The sequence below is a fragment of the Gymnogyps californianus genome, chromosome 1 (genome assembly GCF_018139145.2).
Source record: "Gymnogyps californianus isolate 813 chromosome 1, ASM1813914v2, whole genome shotgun sequence".
Lineage (NCBI taxonomy): Eukaryota > Metazoa > Chordata > Aves > Accipitriformes > Cathartidae > Gymnogyps > Gymnogyps californianus.
In genome coordinates this window covers 98,359,655-98,372,386 of record NC_059471.1, presented here as the reverse complement: position 1 = coordinate 98,372,386, position 12,732 = coordinate 98,359,655, and the positions used below count along the sequence as shown (strand labels likewise).

Genomic DNA, 12,732 nt, shown 5'->3' with positions numbered 1-12,732 from the left:
AAATTCAAAGACAAGTAGAGATCTACCTTATATTCACATTACCCAGCTCTCTCTTCACTAATATGATTCTACATTGAGTTTTCTATTTAAATTTTTGGGGGAAGAACAGCATGGGGTGGGGGGGTGGGGTGGGGGGAAACAGCGTAAAAAGACGATTGTCAGCGCAATCAACTGGGACCTTTTTCTTCCAGAAACTACGTTGGTAGTTATACTCTCAGTAGCATGTGGAACATTAAAGACCCATTACTAAAGATGCTCAGGTACAGGCAAGACCAAACTTTATGCAAGAAAATATAAATTTGCTGACTGTATATAGATCCCATTTTTTTGTTAAAAATAAAAAACCAGCATCCACATCAGAGAAATTTTTTAAAGCATTTGCCTACATTTGACTTCCCAATCCCTCAAATAATCGCAGATCATATACAAGGTATTGCACCAACTTTGTATATCTAGGTTATTAAAAATAAAAATAAATACAGTAACCCAAAACCAAAAATCAAACACAGTCCACTTGGCTATATTACTTATTAACAGTGGCTTAGATAAAATATTATTACCTAATAAATTATTGGCCAAGCCTTCATCCACTATCACAAGACACCACGAGTAAAAGCACATTTTTTTAAATCACTGGGTATGAAGAGCTTTGGCCAGTACTTTTAACTTTTTCCTGAACTAAGTTGAATACAACTGACAGTACTAAAACACAGAGAAATAGCTGAGTGTCAAAACGTAATGCTTCTTTTTTGTTTGTTTTACACCTGAAACGTGACATAAGAAGTAAAAGCAAGTGGATCCAAGAGGTGAAATACAGTTACTATTTCCAGCTTCAGCAAAACTCTGCATCAGCAAAAGAACATGCAGCATATATGAGAAGAATTTATAATGTTGTGTCATCACTTCAATAAAGCCCAAGTCATGAAGTATTTGGAGCAAGTTTACAAAGCTCATGCGAACACTTCAACGTGCTCTCTGGTCTCGGCACCCACCTACCCCTTACCCCCACTAGGAAGGTAACGCTTCTCCAAATAAACCAAATGCAAATAAACCAAGTTCAGTGGAGGGGTTTTCTTGCCACTGAAGGCTAATTGCAAACTGCAACAACAGAATCAACTAGTAAAAATGTTTCAGCCCCCATGTTTTATATTTAATCCAATATAATCAGAATTAGTGTGTTTTATACCTGGTAATTGCTAGGCAGCCTCTGGGGCTTGAAAAAGAATGATTTAGGATTAACACCCATGATTCCCCTTCAGCCACAGAAAGACCTGAAAAGCTTAACTTGAAACCAAAATTGCTCACAGTAGATCTGTTAGAAGTTTAGAAGGCTGAAAAATTAGGATATCAGCACATGGAAGAGTCGTATGTTGACAGTCTAAAAAGAAACTCAAGGTTTCTCTGTAACCTTAACTCAGAGGAGGACAGACACATGTGAACAGTGTATTCTCTCTTCTGTCCATGACTGGATGGAAGTGTCCGTGACCGGATGACATGACGGAAGTAATGGTGTACATAGACAGCACTTAACCCAGGTCAATCGGCGTTGCCCAAGAACTCTGCAGTTTTCCATAGATTTCAACTCTGGGACCTACATTTGAGGACAGGCTTACAGAGTTTAAAAACACAAACTTAAGTGATAAATTTTCCCCAAGCTGTCCGTTCCGTACAAGTCTGGCTGGCTATTTTCAGCTGATCTCCCTTCCACAGCTGTTCTTCCACCCAGGGCTGCCTAGAGCCATGCTTGAGGCATACCCGATTTCACTACCAGGACAAGTCAGCAGAAGACATCTACGCTTTAATGCAGGTACAGAAATCTGACAGTTTCTTCTTTGGCTATACAGCCGGGTAGAACTAAAAGAGGACTTATGTCAACATTTAGCAATGCTCAGGAGCTGATCGTGCAAATAATTCATTTTTCATACTTACTATCCAACTTTCCATCTTCTACTATTTGCAGTTGCAATGCTTTTGATTTGGCACTTAGTTCACTGTGAAGTAAAGGAAACTATGTTAGGTCTTTGCAGGCAAGCAGATTTTCCTTCCCACTTAGGTTTCCCCCTTTCCCATTCTGGTTGCCAACACCCTAACTTTTCTTGGCCCGCACTAAGCCAGGCAGTACAGCTTGCTAACTGAGACAGGCAGCACCACACGGCAGCACGGCCGGGCTGCTGGGTACGCTGCATGCATAGCGTCTTTTTGTCCTCAGGTAAGACTGACTAAAGGGATCACAGTCAGAAAAACTTTTCTTGCTTCTCGCCAGCACTGTTGCAGAAATCTGACTGCCTAAAATTTCAGAGGCTTTTCTCCTCCCCAGTAGTTGACAAACACTGCCCTTCAAGCTGATGTTGGTCCCTAATCCGACTGCTACACCACAGGACCAAGAAGCTATTTTTTCCTGGCAGGATCAAATTCCTAAGTCAAGATGCTGGAACATGTCCAATCAACAACCCATTCAAAGCTGTGGGGTATCCCGTCAAAGCAGGGAAGTGGCCTGCAAAAGCAGGATAGATGCAAGTAAATAAAAGTAGTTACAGTCTTATGTGAGAAGAGTCAGTATTACCTTTCCAAAATAAGACTCAAGGATGTTGCAAGATAACAAGAACTAGTTTCTGTGTGACAGAACCAATGTGAACTATTAGCAGAATTACTGGCATATGCGGTACTTCCTAAGATGGACTAGACAATAGATACAAACCCTTTTCTCTGAGACAGTGAAGCAAACTGGGTACCTACTGAGGAACCTTCCAGTAAAACTTGATTTTATAACTTTCTCAGTAGGTGTTCTGCCAAAAAACCTTAAGGGCATGCATATATGTATTTTATTTTTGTATGTCTTCATTTCAGGATGGTGTGATCTTGCTTGCAGGCATCCCACACCTCTATTAGATGCTGTGGGACATCATCTATGCAGCAGGTTTTAAGCTTTTTCCTGCCACTACCATCCCCTCCCTGCACCTCCAAAACCTGAAAGGACGCACTTTGATGGTACCATTGCTGCTCTTCCCATGAAGCTAAAGCAGAGCCTGACATGGTGGTCAGTACACTGGTCTTCAGACTGGTGGGTATTTTCATTTTTGAAGAAAGAAAAGGGCGGGGGTGGGGGGGTGAACTTGAAAGAAGGTATGCAGCCAAATTCTGATCACTCATCTGTAAAAGTCCCCAAGCTTACCTCATGCACTTCTGAAAAGCAGCCAATGCTGTGGAAAACCCAGCATTATCCCTAGTGTCAAGGCCAAATTCTAGTCAACTTAATCACATCCTGCCTGCCCTCTCTCTGCACTTTCAGTTGGAAAGGGTATTATTCTTACAAACTTCCTGTCCAAAATCATTGGGAATGTGTCTGCTCTGTGACACCGAGCACAGACGCTGTTCCACCAACAGATGGCTGAAGTGATTCACAGACCCAGTGGCTGAAGCACTTTGAGATACTCCAGAACAGAAAGCTGCTACAGAAGTGCATTCTTCCCCCGCTCACTGTGGAGAAGAAATTGTATCCTGTTAATCCTTAAGTCTTGATGGCAACGCAGCACACTGTCACAGAAGAACGTCGTCTGATCTGTGGCTTTCCACAAAAGCTGTAGGTCCTCATAACTAAAATCAGACTTTATAAGTCGTTGGACTGTATGTGTCTGAAGGAAGAGAGCTTCCTAGCTGCTTTTCCACCTGACAGCAGGATGAGAACCAGGTGCATGCACCTCCATCAGACCACATAAAAAGGTGAGGCCTTTCAGTGTCGCTCTACAACATCGATTTTTCTTTGCTGACTATAGTGACTTCTAATCACCTCCACCCCATGCACACATGCAGAGGGTCTGGTGTTCTCTACGACCTGTACAACTTGTGATGACCGATCCTGGTGCCTTCCTTCAAATCAAGCAGCCCCTGTCACTTCTCCCCTCAGCTCTTTTGTTTCTGTAGTGCACGCTCCATAATATTCACAGGCACAGTCCAGCAGACTGCGACGATGAGGCAGAAAAAGACCTGTGCACTGCACGCTCACTCCCCCTTCAAGTTGAGGAGGAACACGCAGAAGTGCACACCACTCCTCGAGGAAGAGAGCACTCAGCACGGACAGGCACAGTTCCTTGCTCGCCTGTTCCCAGGCACCAAATACACACTCAGTTCCTTGTAAGCTAAGCCTCTGCTTTGCAAGAGAAGGAACGGATACAGTGGATGCCAGGCTGTGACTAGACAGTGAAGAAAAACATCACACAAAACCAACTGAAATACTACTCTCTGAAATATATATTTTTAGAGAGAGAGAGAAATGGAACTGAGGTGGGAGAGGAAAGCTACAGAAAGAACCAGAGAGACTCCCCTGCACATGAAGTGCCTCTCACATTAATAATCTGGTAGAAGAAAAAGAAAGCAGTATCTGCAGTATGTTGCATGGCAGCATCTCTACCCCATTCCCCTGGGAAGCTGCTTCTGCCTGTCTGTGCATGTGTTTAAAGCCACTAAAGAAATATCCCTCTGACCCACCCTGCCATCAGTCACTCCCCCTTCCTCAACTCATACAATACAGAAGCTACCAGATATTTTCTGCTCTGCTACTAGAAAGTGGAAATGAAAACAGTTTTAGAACTGCTCACTTTTGACCTTATTTACAGAAGCCGTGTGAATCATGGAATACTGTGCATTCCATGCATACTGAAATTCCCATTTTTGTTCTACAGACAAAAAAAACTAGTTAGTTTTACACTCTCTTTTTAATCATACCCACTATTCTTTCAGATGGTCAATTTTTTTGCACATTTACATTTCCCACTCAGAGGGGGGAAGGGAGAGACATCAGATTTCCTCAAATGCAGTTTTCAAGGTAAAGTGACTTTAAAACCTTGCTAACACTTTTTTTGGCACTGTATGAAAGAACAGGGTGATTTATTATACCTGTTACTGCTGTCATTTACTAGAATCAGACATCTACCAGGGAAGACCTAGAGACCTATTTGATCTCATATTCATGCAGAGGGTAATTAGATATCCTGAAGTCCCTACCAGCTCCAGATTGCTAACCTCACATAGTTTAAGCAAAAAAAGATGCTTTACTATAAAAGTATTCTCAGTAGGTAAGTTACTTACAAGATAAACTCTTCCTTCCAAAAGGGATTTGCAGCATTTTTGGCTACAGAGCTGGAAAACTTCTGCATAGGGTCATTCAACTGAACTATACACACAAGGTTTGTGCTGCCTGTAAGAGCAAGAAAAATCAAAATCCAGTTATTAATATTCCATCACCAGGAGGCACACTTACTCAAAAGAAAGTGAAGAACCCCCTTCCTTACACACTGCACTTTTGAACAGACTATTGCAAACACTTCCTCACCCTCCCACACAACAAATTTCTTCCCTCAGTTTGTACACCATCTACATTAATGGTGATGGTCAAGGTTGCATCATCATTGTCCTATGCACTGTTCTACACAGTGTGAAACATGACGACCTGATTTAAATTCTGGCATGAAGCAAAAAAGTGCAGGCATAAAAAGACAAAAAGGATGGGGACATAGAATGAACAGCAAGGCGGTGGTGGTGTGGGTGCAAGGCGAGGAGGGAGAAAAGCTGCTTTCAGCTGCTTTAAAAAAAACAGAAGTTTTCACAGTTCCTACTGGCCACAGTCACAGTGGTTTCTTTGGACATCAAAGCAAGCTTTTTCTGCTAGCAAGTGAATGATGACAGTAGTGTTAATTAACAATGGCTTTGTGGACTGCGGTTTTTAACAAGTTCATGGCATTTTAGAGTACTGGCGCAGAATTATCTCTACCTTGATCTTGGAATTTGATAGCATGGCAAATTGGCATATTAGAGTAGTTACATTGCTGCTCCAAGGGGAAATCGTTTGCACAACGTGTTCCTCTTAAAGCAATTTCTTTTGTGTGGCTTTCACAGCATCAGAAATCATTTCAGTCCCAGCGTTCCAAAATATCAAGGAAAGCGGCAAAAAGCTCAGTATTGACTGCATGCAAAGCAAACAAAAGATACGCTGCCTCCAGTTCTCCAGAAGAATCGAGGTTTATATTTACTATCATCAACTCTCAGTTGTCCTCTGGTGGTGCATCAGGGCTGTGGATGAGCCCTATCTCAGGCACAGAAGCAGCTTGGGCCTGGCAAGGTTACTAGAGGAGACAAAGCACTGTGTACACACAGCTTATTTGGGATCCAAGCTAACCCTGGAGTAAGTAGTTTAGCTGCTTTCACAGAGAGCTGAGCCAGAGTTAATGAACCTGGGGCGGTTTTCTGTTAACCCAGCCATATGTCTCTGCAGCCTGCTCTTGCTGCCAGCAGCACTCAGCAGCCCGGGGCAGAAACGTCTGTATAGCCCTGCCTGAAATTACACCACAGCCACTGACCGACGGATACTGAACAGGGTATTTCAGCATTTCTGCCCCACACACCCTGGTGTACAGAACTAACAATTTTTTCCTTAACCATAGAAATCATTTTTGCCCTGGACGATACACTGTGGACCATATAATACTAAATCTAGGATAATCTTTGTTTACATACACAGACTAAGGAGATAAAAATAGGCACAGCCCATAAGCAGAGACCAGTTCTGCTACTGGTTACTCACCAGCTGAACTAACATATCTATAGGAAAGCCACAAGCTCCTATAAACCATGTTAGCATCCATGGCTTATAGGATGATAATGATCAAGACAGACAAACCACCCCTCCCCAACCCTCTATATATCTATGCAGGTTAGCCTGCAATATTGCACACTCTTACTGAGTCTCAGAGTTGCACAGGATAATTAATTATTGCTGCAAGACAAGGCCAGGAAAAGGGAAGGGAACAATAATTAAAAGGCAGCAAGCTATGTTCAGAAGCTAGCATCTTTCCAGCTGTGCAGTATTTCCACTGGATTGAGTGTACCAGCTAAACCCCACTATGAAGCTTTATTTCTCATACTCAGTTCCAAAGCATTTACCCTCCCAGAGTTGCTAAGGAACCAGCAAAATTCCCTCCATCTCCTTTTAGAATAGCAAATGGTGATTTTACTCTCAATATCTGGGTTCCCAAAGTAGAGCACATTAATTGTCCCCTCTTCCTCTCATTTTCAGGGATGGGGCAGAGAGGTTTCCCATAAGATGAATCTTCTGTTGTATGCACCATATGCATATAAAGGTATCTCATCTCGTGACTTTTAAAGGTAGCCAAAATGATCTGCTCTTTTGAATAGTTTGCACTACAAAATTGGAGAGTAATAACAAATTCTGAATGAGTTTTCCTGCAATCTACAGTTTCCCGCACAGTTTTATTTATATAGGACATTTCACTGCAAAGACTTCCAGAACTGTTTTAAAAAGAATTTGTTTTTAAAAAAAACAGTCTGCAGAAAGTTTGAGAGGAATCACTTCCAACCAGGATGAGCAAAGCAGCATTATGCAAGAGTCTAGGGCAGAAACCTATTACATCTAACTGAAAAAAGGAGTATAGCAAGTAGGATATATTTATCCAAAACTAGTGCCTTGCCCAATTTAGCAGCCACAAGCTTCCATTAAAAAGACTGTTATGGAATTGTTAGTGACCATAAATAACAAAGCCTCAAATTTGTATTTCCGCTGACAAAATCTGAAATATGCTTGCTAGTGCCTTAATCAGTGATGGAGGCGTGCTTGCACTGGAAGAAGTCTGAACACTTGCGAGACAGGCTTGGTGCTTCTTTCCAAAACCAACACTGCAACTTCACTAGGTGGTGGCCTCCTTTTTGGCTTCAGTCTCCACTTGCAAGAGGTACTCCCTCCCCTACCCACAGAGGTACTTATTAGGGGGGAAAAAAATCCTGACAACAAAACACCACCTTTGAGGAGAGTTTACATAGAGGAGAGGAGTTTGAGATAAATCAGCAAATTGCTCAAAAGTAAGGAAAAGCAGCTGTAAAAATAAGGTAATACTGAACCAAACCAATGTCATTGCTAACAGTTAATGGAGAGTTGGAGTTGAGCCCCTCATCTTGCGTACACCCAAAGTGATAACTTTTAGAAATTAAAACTAAAATCCAGAAAATAATCAATCAACTTCATAAATATGCTCATTTCAATTTGTTTTCAACAATGATGGATTTGTTTACAAGAAGATCAAGATGTTTAAATACTCAAATAAACCAAAACATCACAGTTTTGTACAAGCATGACTAAGTCTGTTTCTCAGAGTACAGCAATTTCTTACATCTTCTTTTGAGAGAAGGTTGTAACCCAGACCTTCCAAATTATTTCAGCCGAAAGGCAAAAAAACCCCCAACCTTCCTTGAAAACGAGCAGCATCGCATGGGCTACGTTACCTGCAGCACTCTGATCAGTTAGGTTTACTGCGATGTTCTTCACCAGCAGTTTGAGTTCATGAGCCCTTGGAGGTTTAGGCGGACTAGTGCCCTGAGGGAGAAGGCTTATGTTCTGTACATTCTGTGAAAAGCAAGCAGAACAAGAGGGATCGCGCATATGCAAATACCAAATAATTTTAACTTCTGTCACATCGATATAGGGAAGAAGACATGTGATGGGGTGTAACATCAACAGATAGCCACACGGGAGTTATGATCACAAAGCCTTCGCTGCCAAAGGCTATGTTGTTTTAAAGAATGCATTCCAGTTGTTTCTGGAACACGAATGGTGTTAAATTTGCTCATTTGTGAGTCATGAATATATAATAAAAACACTAAGCAGAAGGACACTTTCAAAAGATTTACGTAGGAATAAGACTTACCTGAACCTCCTTTATATCTGTAGGCCTTGTACTCAACACTACAGATGGAGAAACTGAGCTAAAGAGGTTCTTCAAAACATCTCTGAGCGTTTCAGATATTGCACATGTCCCTGTTGTCTGTCCCTAAGAGGAAACAAACAATCATGCTTCTCAAAACTCAGAAGAAAGAAGTTAAGGCAAAAATTAATTTGGTATATCTAAACTACCAAAGCTATCGAACATTAACTTTGTCAAAGAAAGACATGGTTTCTGTTGCCAACGACAAAATGTAACAAGAGATCATGTAAATAACTAAATTTCTATATTATGCATTAAAGGAAAAATAGAAATATACACTGAAAAAGTCACATGCTGTTCTGAGAGTTAGGAAGGCACAGCTATTAGCCACAAAACCAGAAGTTTCATTAACAGTTTATATCTTATGATGGTGTTTTAAAGTTTTTGTACTGCTTTGCACTCCACCGAGAGAGCAGATCAGGTCACCAGATAAGCAGATCGGCACTGTTCCACTGATTTAATGGGAGTTACGCCAGCTTGCAACAGCTGAGAAGCTAATCCTGTGCTGCACTGAAAAAAATATTGTATCATCTCTTGGAAGTCTTCAACTTTGCTGAAAAGTGCACTGTATGAACAGATAGTCATGCTGCTCTGGAGGACTGACTCGTACGTTTGTCCATCCAAAAATCTCATGGCAATCTGTGCTTAGCACCACTATCTCTGAGGGATCAGAACAGACCACAGATTTTGCTTACACATGTAGCTTCACACAATTAATTGTAAGGTATATGAAGATGGTGAACCACCCCTGCCCTCCCTTTGCTCCTGGAGAAGCCTGCTTCCCATGTCATGCTCCTCAGAAAGTCTCTTCTGCTCAGTTACCTACAGGGAGTGGATTTTTAAATTAAGCTATCACAGAAAGGGCAGTCTGATACCCAACTGCTCTGAAGGTAGCAGAGGAGAAATCTCAGTGAGGTTTCTTTTCTAAAGAAAGGATTGAAGTAGGAGACAAAGATCTGACCAAAACAACAGAGGACTCATTTGTCTTTTCTCACCTGATACCATACCTAAGAGACTTTATTATTACAGAACAAGGCTTTAAAAGAAAGGGAACTGATTTACAGATGCAGATACAGAATAGCTGGAGAATGCAATAATCACACAAAGCAGAAAATAGGTACCCTTCCGCATGCTGCTGTCTGACGGAGGCATGCCTACAACTGGCATGCCATGGCCAACAAACAAGGCCCTGCTGCAAAGACAAGGCACACTGGTGACAAGGACACCCGATTTGCACCAGCAGGGAGAACAAGTGGGGGACTGAAGGCCTAATCCTGGTAGAGTGCCTTGACAACACTGCGGCTGCGCACCACCAGCTTGCAGCGCTACCTGACCCACGCTGATGCAGCCACGCAGCACAACGAAGCCGCGAAGCAGTAACAGCTTAAGTCTCAAACAACTGCATCTCCGCAAACGCGGCAGAGCACGGGCTTTGCTCTGCCACCCTGGACACCCTGCACCACACTCCCCCGTCACAGAGAGCTCTTGGCATGAGAGGCAATCTGTCGTTTCCAAAGCCTCAGTCCTTTCTTAGGCGTAGGAGAATGATCGTGCAAGGGCTTCTGCACTCCTAAAAGTATGCCTGCAGCTTGCACAACAGGTCAAACAGATTTGGAGTAACAGCCCTTTCCCAATTACCCAAGTGTTATAGAAACATTTAGGGTGTCTCATAAAAATCCCAGGAATGTTGTGTACAGAAATCCTGTTTCACTGCCTTCTTACCTAACTGCCCTTTGATGACAGGTCGCTACGGTTCAAAACATACAATAGCACTGACCAGTCCCACAGAAACTCTGCTTTGTTCCCACTGTGCTCCCTCAAACCACCGCCAAGGAAAGAGGCAGCGACACATTTCTGCAACTTGCAGATAATACTCTTTTACTTTAAAACCAAAAAGTAAATTAGGCTGTCTAAAGCCTCAGTTTCAGTAATTTTATTGCTTATGTTATTTAAATAAGCAGATAAAACATGGTTAGTTTTCACTATTTTGGAGGTAATTTCCCTCCCCTGCCCTTACCTAAACACTGTTTGAAGAAGAACGCTGTCAAATCGTAAAATCCCAGCCACCTCTCGCTTTACCATCAACCTAATCTGACATTTCTTATTTAACAGTAACAGCAGCAACAACAGTCATTGGATTTCTACTGACAGGTATTTTCTGATGTTTCCATAGTCATTTGGAAAGCAGTCTGGTTAAAGAGCCTCCTGTCAGCCTAACCTCATTTTTAGCCATCCTTATTTGGAAAGTAATGCTGCATCACGACACCCTCTACAAGGCAAGCCGCAATGGCTCAACTGCCAACCAAAAAGGCTTAAGACAACACATTTTACTTTGGGTTTGACATGGGCTAGAGGCGTACAGCCAACTACCATGGCCAGCTTGAGGCACACCAGCACGTAAAGTCACAGTAGCACAACTACATGCAAACCCGAGCCCTGCCAGTCAGCCAGGTTGCCAAATGCAACTCAGGTTCACCCAGCTATTATCAACAGAAAATAGGTTATTATATCCACCTTGTTTGACTGATAACAAAACCACTGTGTAGACAACCACAAGCAATTGAAGGTATTTATGTGTACATACAATATTGCTTCCGAAAGACGAAAAAACATGACACAAAAGCTGACATTTAAGTTTAGGAGCTGAAGCAATTTCCGAGGTGTAGGTTGCTCATAGGTTTTAGCTCTTTGTTTATTGCCTCCCTTCTTCTCTAAGTGCTAATAGAAACTTCAAAGTGAAAATAAAGCCCTTAGCTATTAAGAACTTAACAGGCTCATTTCAAAAACGTGGGCAAAGCACAGCAAGTTACAACTCCTTTGCAACTCTGGACTCAGGCATCTCTCAAAAAGCAGGTTGTGAAGTTCAGTGAAGTCCAGTGACTGTACCAGAGTCATCTGCATTTGCCAGTAAGTACTTAATGACTGTTCAGTATGTGGATAATCAGCATGCCACCCCAACACATGAAGGTCATTTACACTGCTAGGCATGCACAGCAAAATCTACATTAAAACACACTTCAAAAGACTTGTTAGTTATGAGTTTCACATTTTTGTTGTGCAAAAACTGTGGTAATAAATTATTACGATTCTAGGTCACTCAGTAAAGGTCTTTAGAACCAGCTCTACTATACAATAAACCTATTTTTTAACGAGGCCTTCAGTCAGAAAACCAACTTCACAAAACACAAGCAAGTGTTCATCCACTGTTGTGAGAAAGGCTTAAGTCACCATGTTTGTGCCAAAAAAAAAAAAAAAATTGTGAAGAGTCAAAGGCAGAAGAGAGTCTCAGTCACGAAGAAACTCTTTCAGGGGATGTCCCAATAAAAAATCCCCAATGAATCAGTGTTTATATACTAAGATAAGGTGCATTTCAAAAGCATCAAGATATTTTTAGATCACAGATCATTTCCTTAAATAATTGTATTTTTTCAGAGCTGTTTCTGAACTATTGTTGCCAGATTTCAAAATTGATTTAGCTTAAGGAAGGGGCAACTTTGTAATTACTTTGATGGGAATATCATTACAATTGGGTTTTTTTGTTATTTCAGAAGTGCTCTGAGAGAAGGTATTTAGGAACAGACATTTTTCACACCTTTGAATTCGGATGAAAAATGTTTGCCAAGTCATTTGTCTGTCAAATACAGACTTGATTTATCTTTAATGCTTCAGTAATCTTCAGAAATGCTCCTAGATTTCAGAGGTGTAGGGTTTTGACATAGGAGCCATGGCAGATGTCACTGAAGCAGTTCAAGACGGCACTGCCGACAGGTAACTGCTCCACGCTTCTACCAAAGGCAGCCAGCAGAAAGGAACGGGCATTTTTACTTCAGCTCTTTCAGCCTCACCTGATACCTCAGCTCTACACACTTCTACTGCTAACCTAAAGCATTACACTGAGTTTTGCACCAAAGAGATGGGGACCTGTCTTCTCTACCATTACAACAAATAAAACTTACTGACTGAC

General features: G+C 41.8%; 1 protein-coding gene across 2 annotated transcripts in view; it reads right to left on the bottom strand.

Annotated features, from left to right (window-relative positions):
• C2CD2 (C2 calcium dependent domain containing 2) overlaps positions 1-12,732 on the bottom strand; it is a 42,666-nt gene that overhangs the window by 16,429 nt on the left and 13,505 nt on the right. For both annotated transcript variants that reach the window (XM_050898900.1, XM_050898891.1), the window contains exons 5-8: positions 8,712-8,834; positions 8,290-8,410; positions 5,086-5,194; positions 1,930-1,991 (exon numbers count right to left, since the gene is read on the bottom strand). In XM_050898900.1, the coding sequence (XP_050754857.1) occupies positions 1,930-1,991; positions 5,086-5,194; positions 8,290-8,410; positions 8,712-8,834 (415 nt within the window). The remainder of the gene's footprint in view (positions 1-1,929; positions 1,992-5,085; positions 5,195-8,289; positions 8,411-8,711; positions 8,835-12,732) is intronic.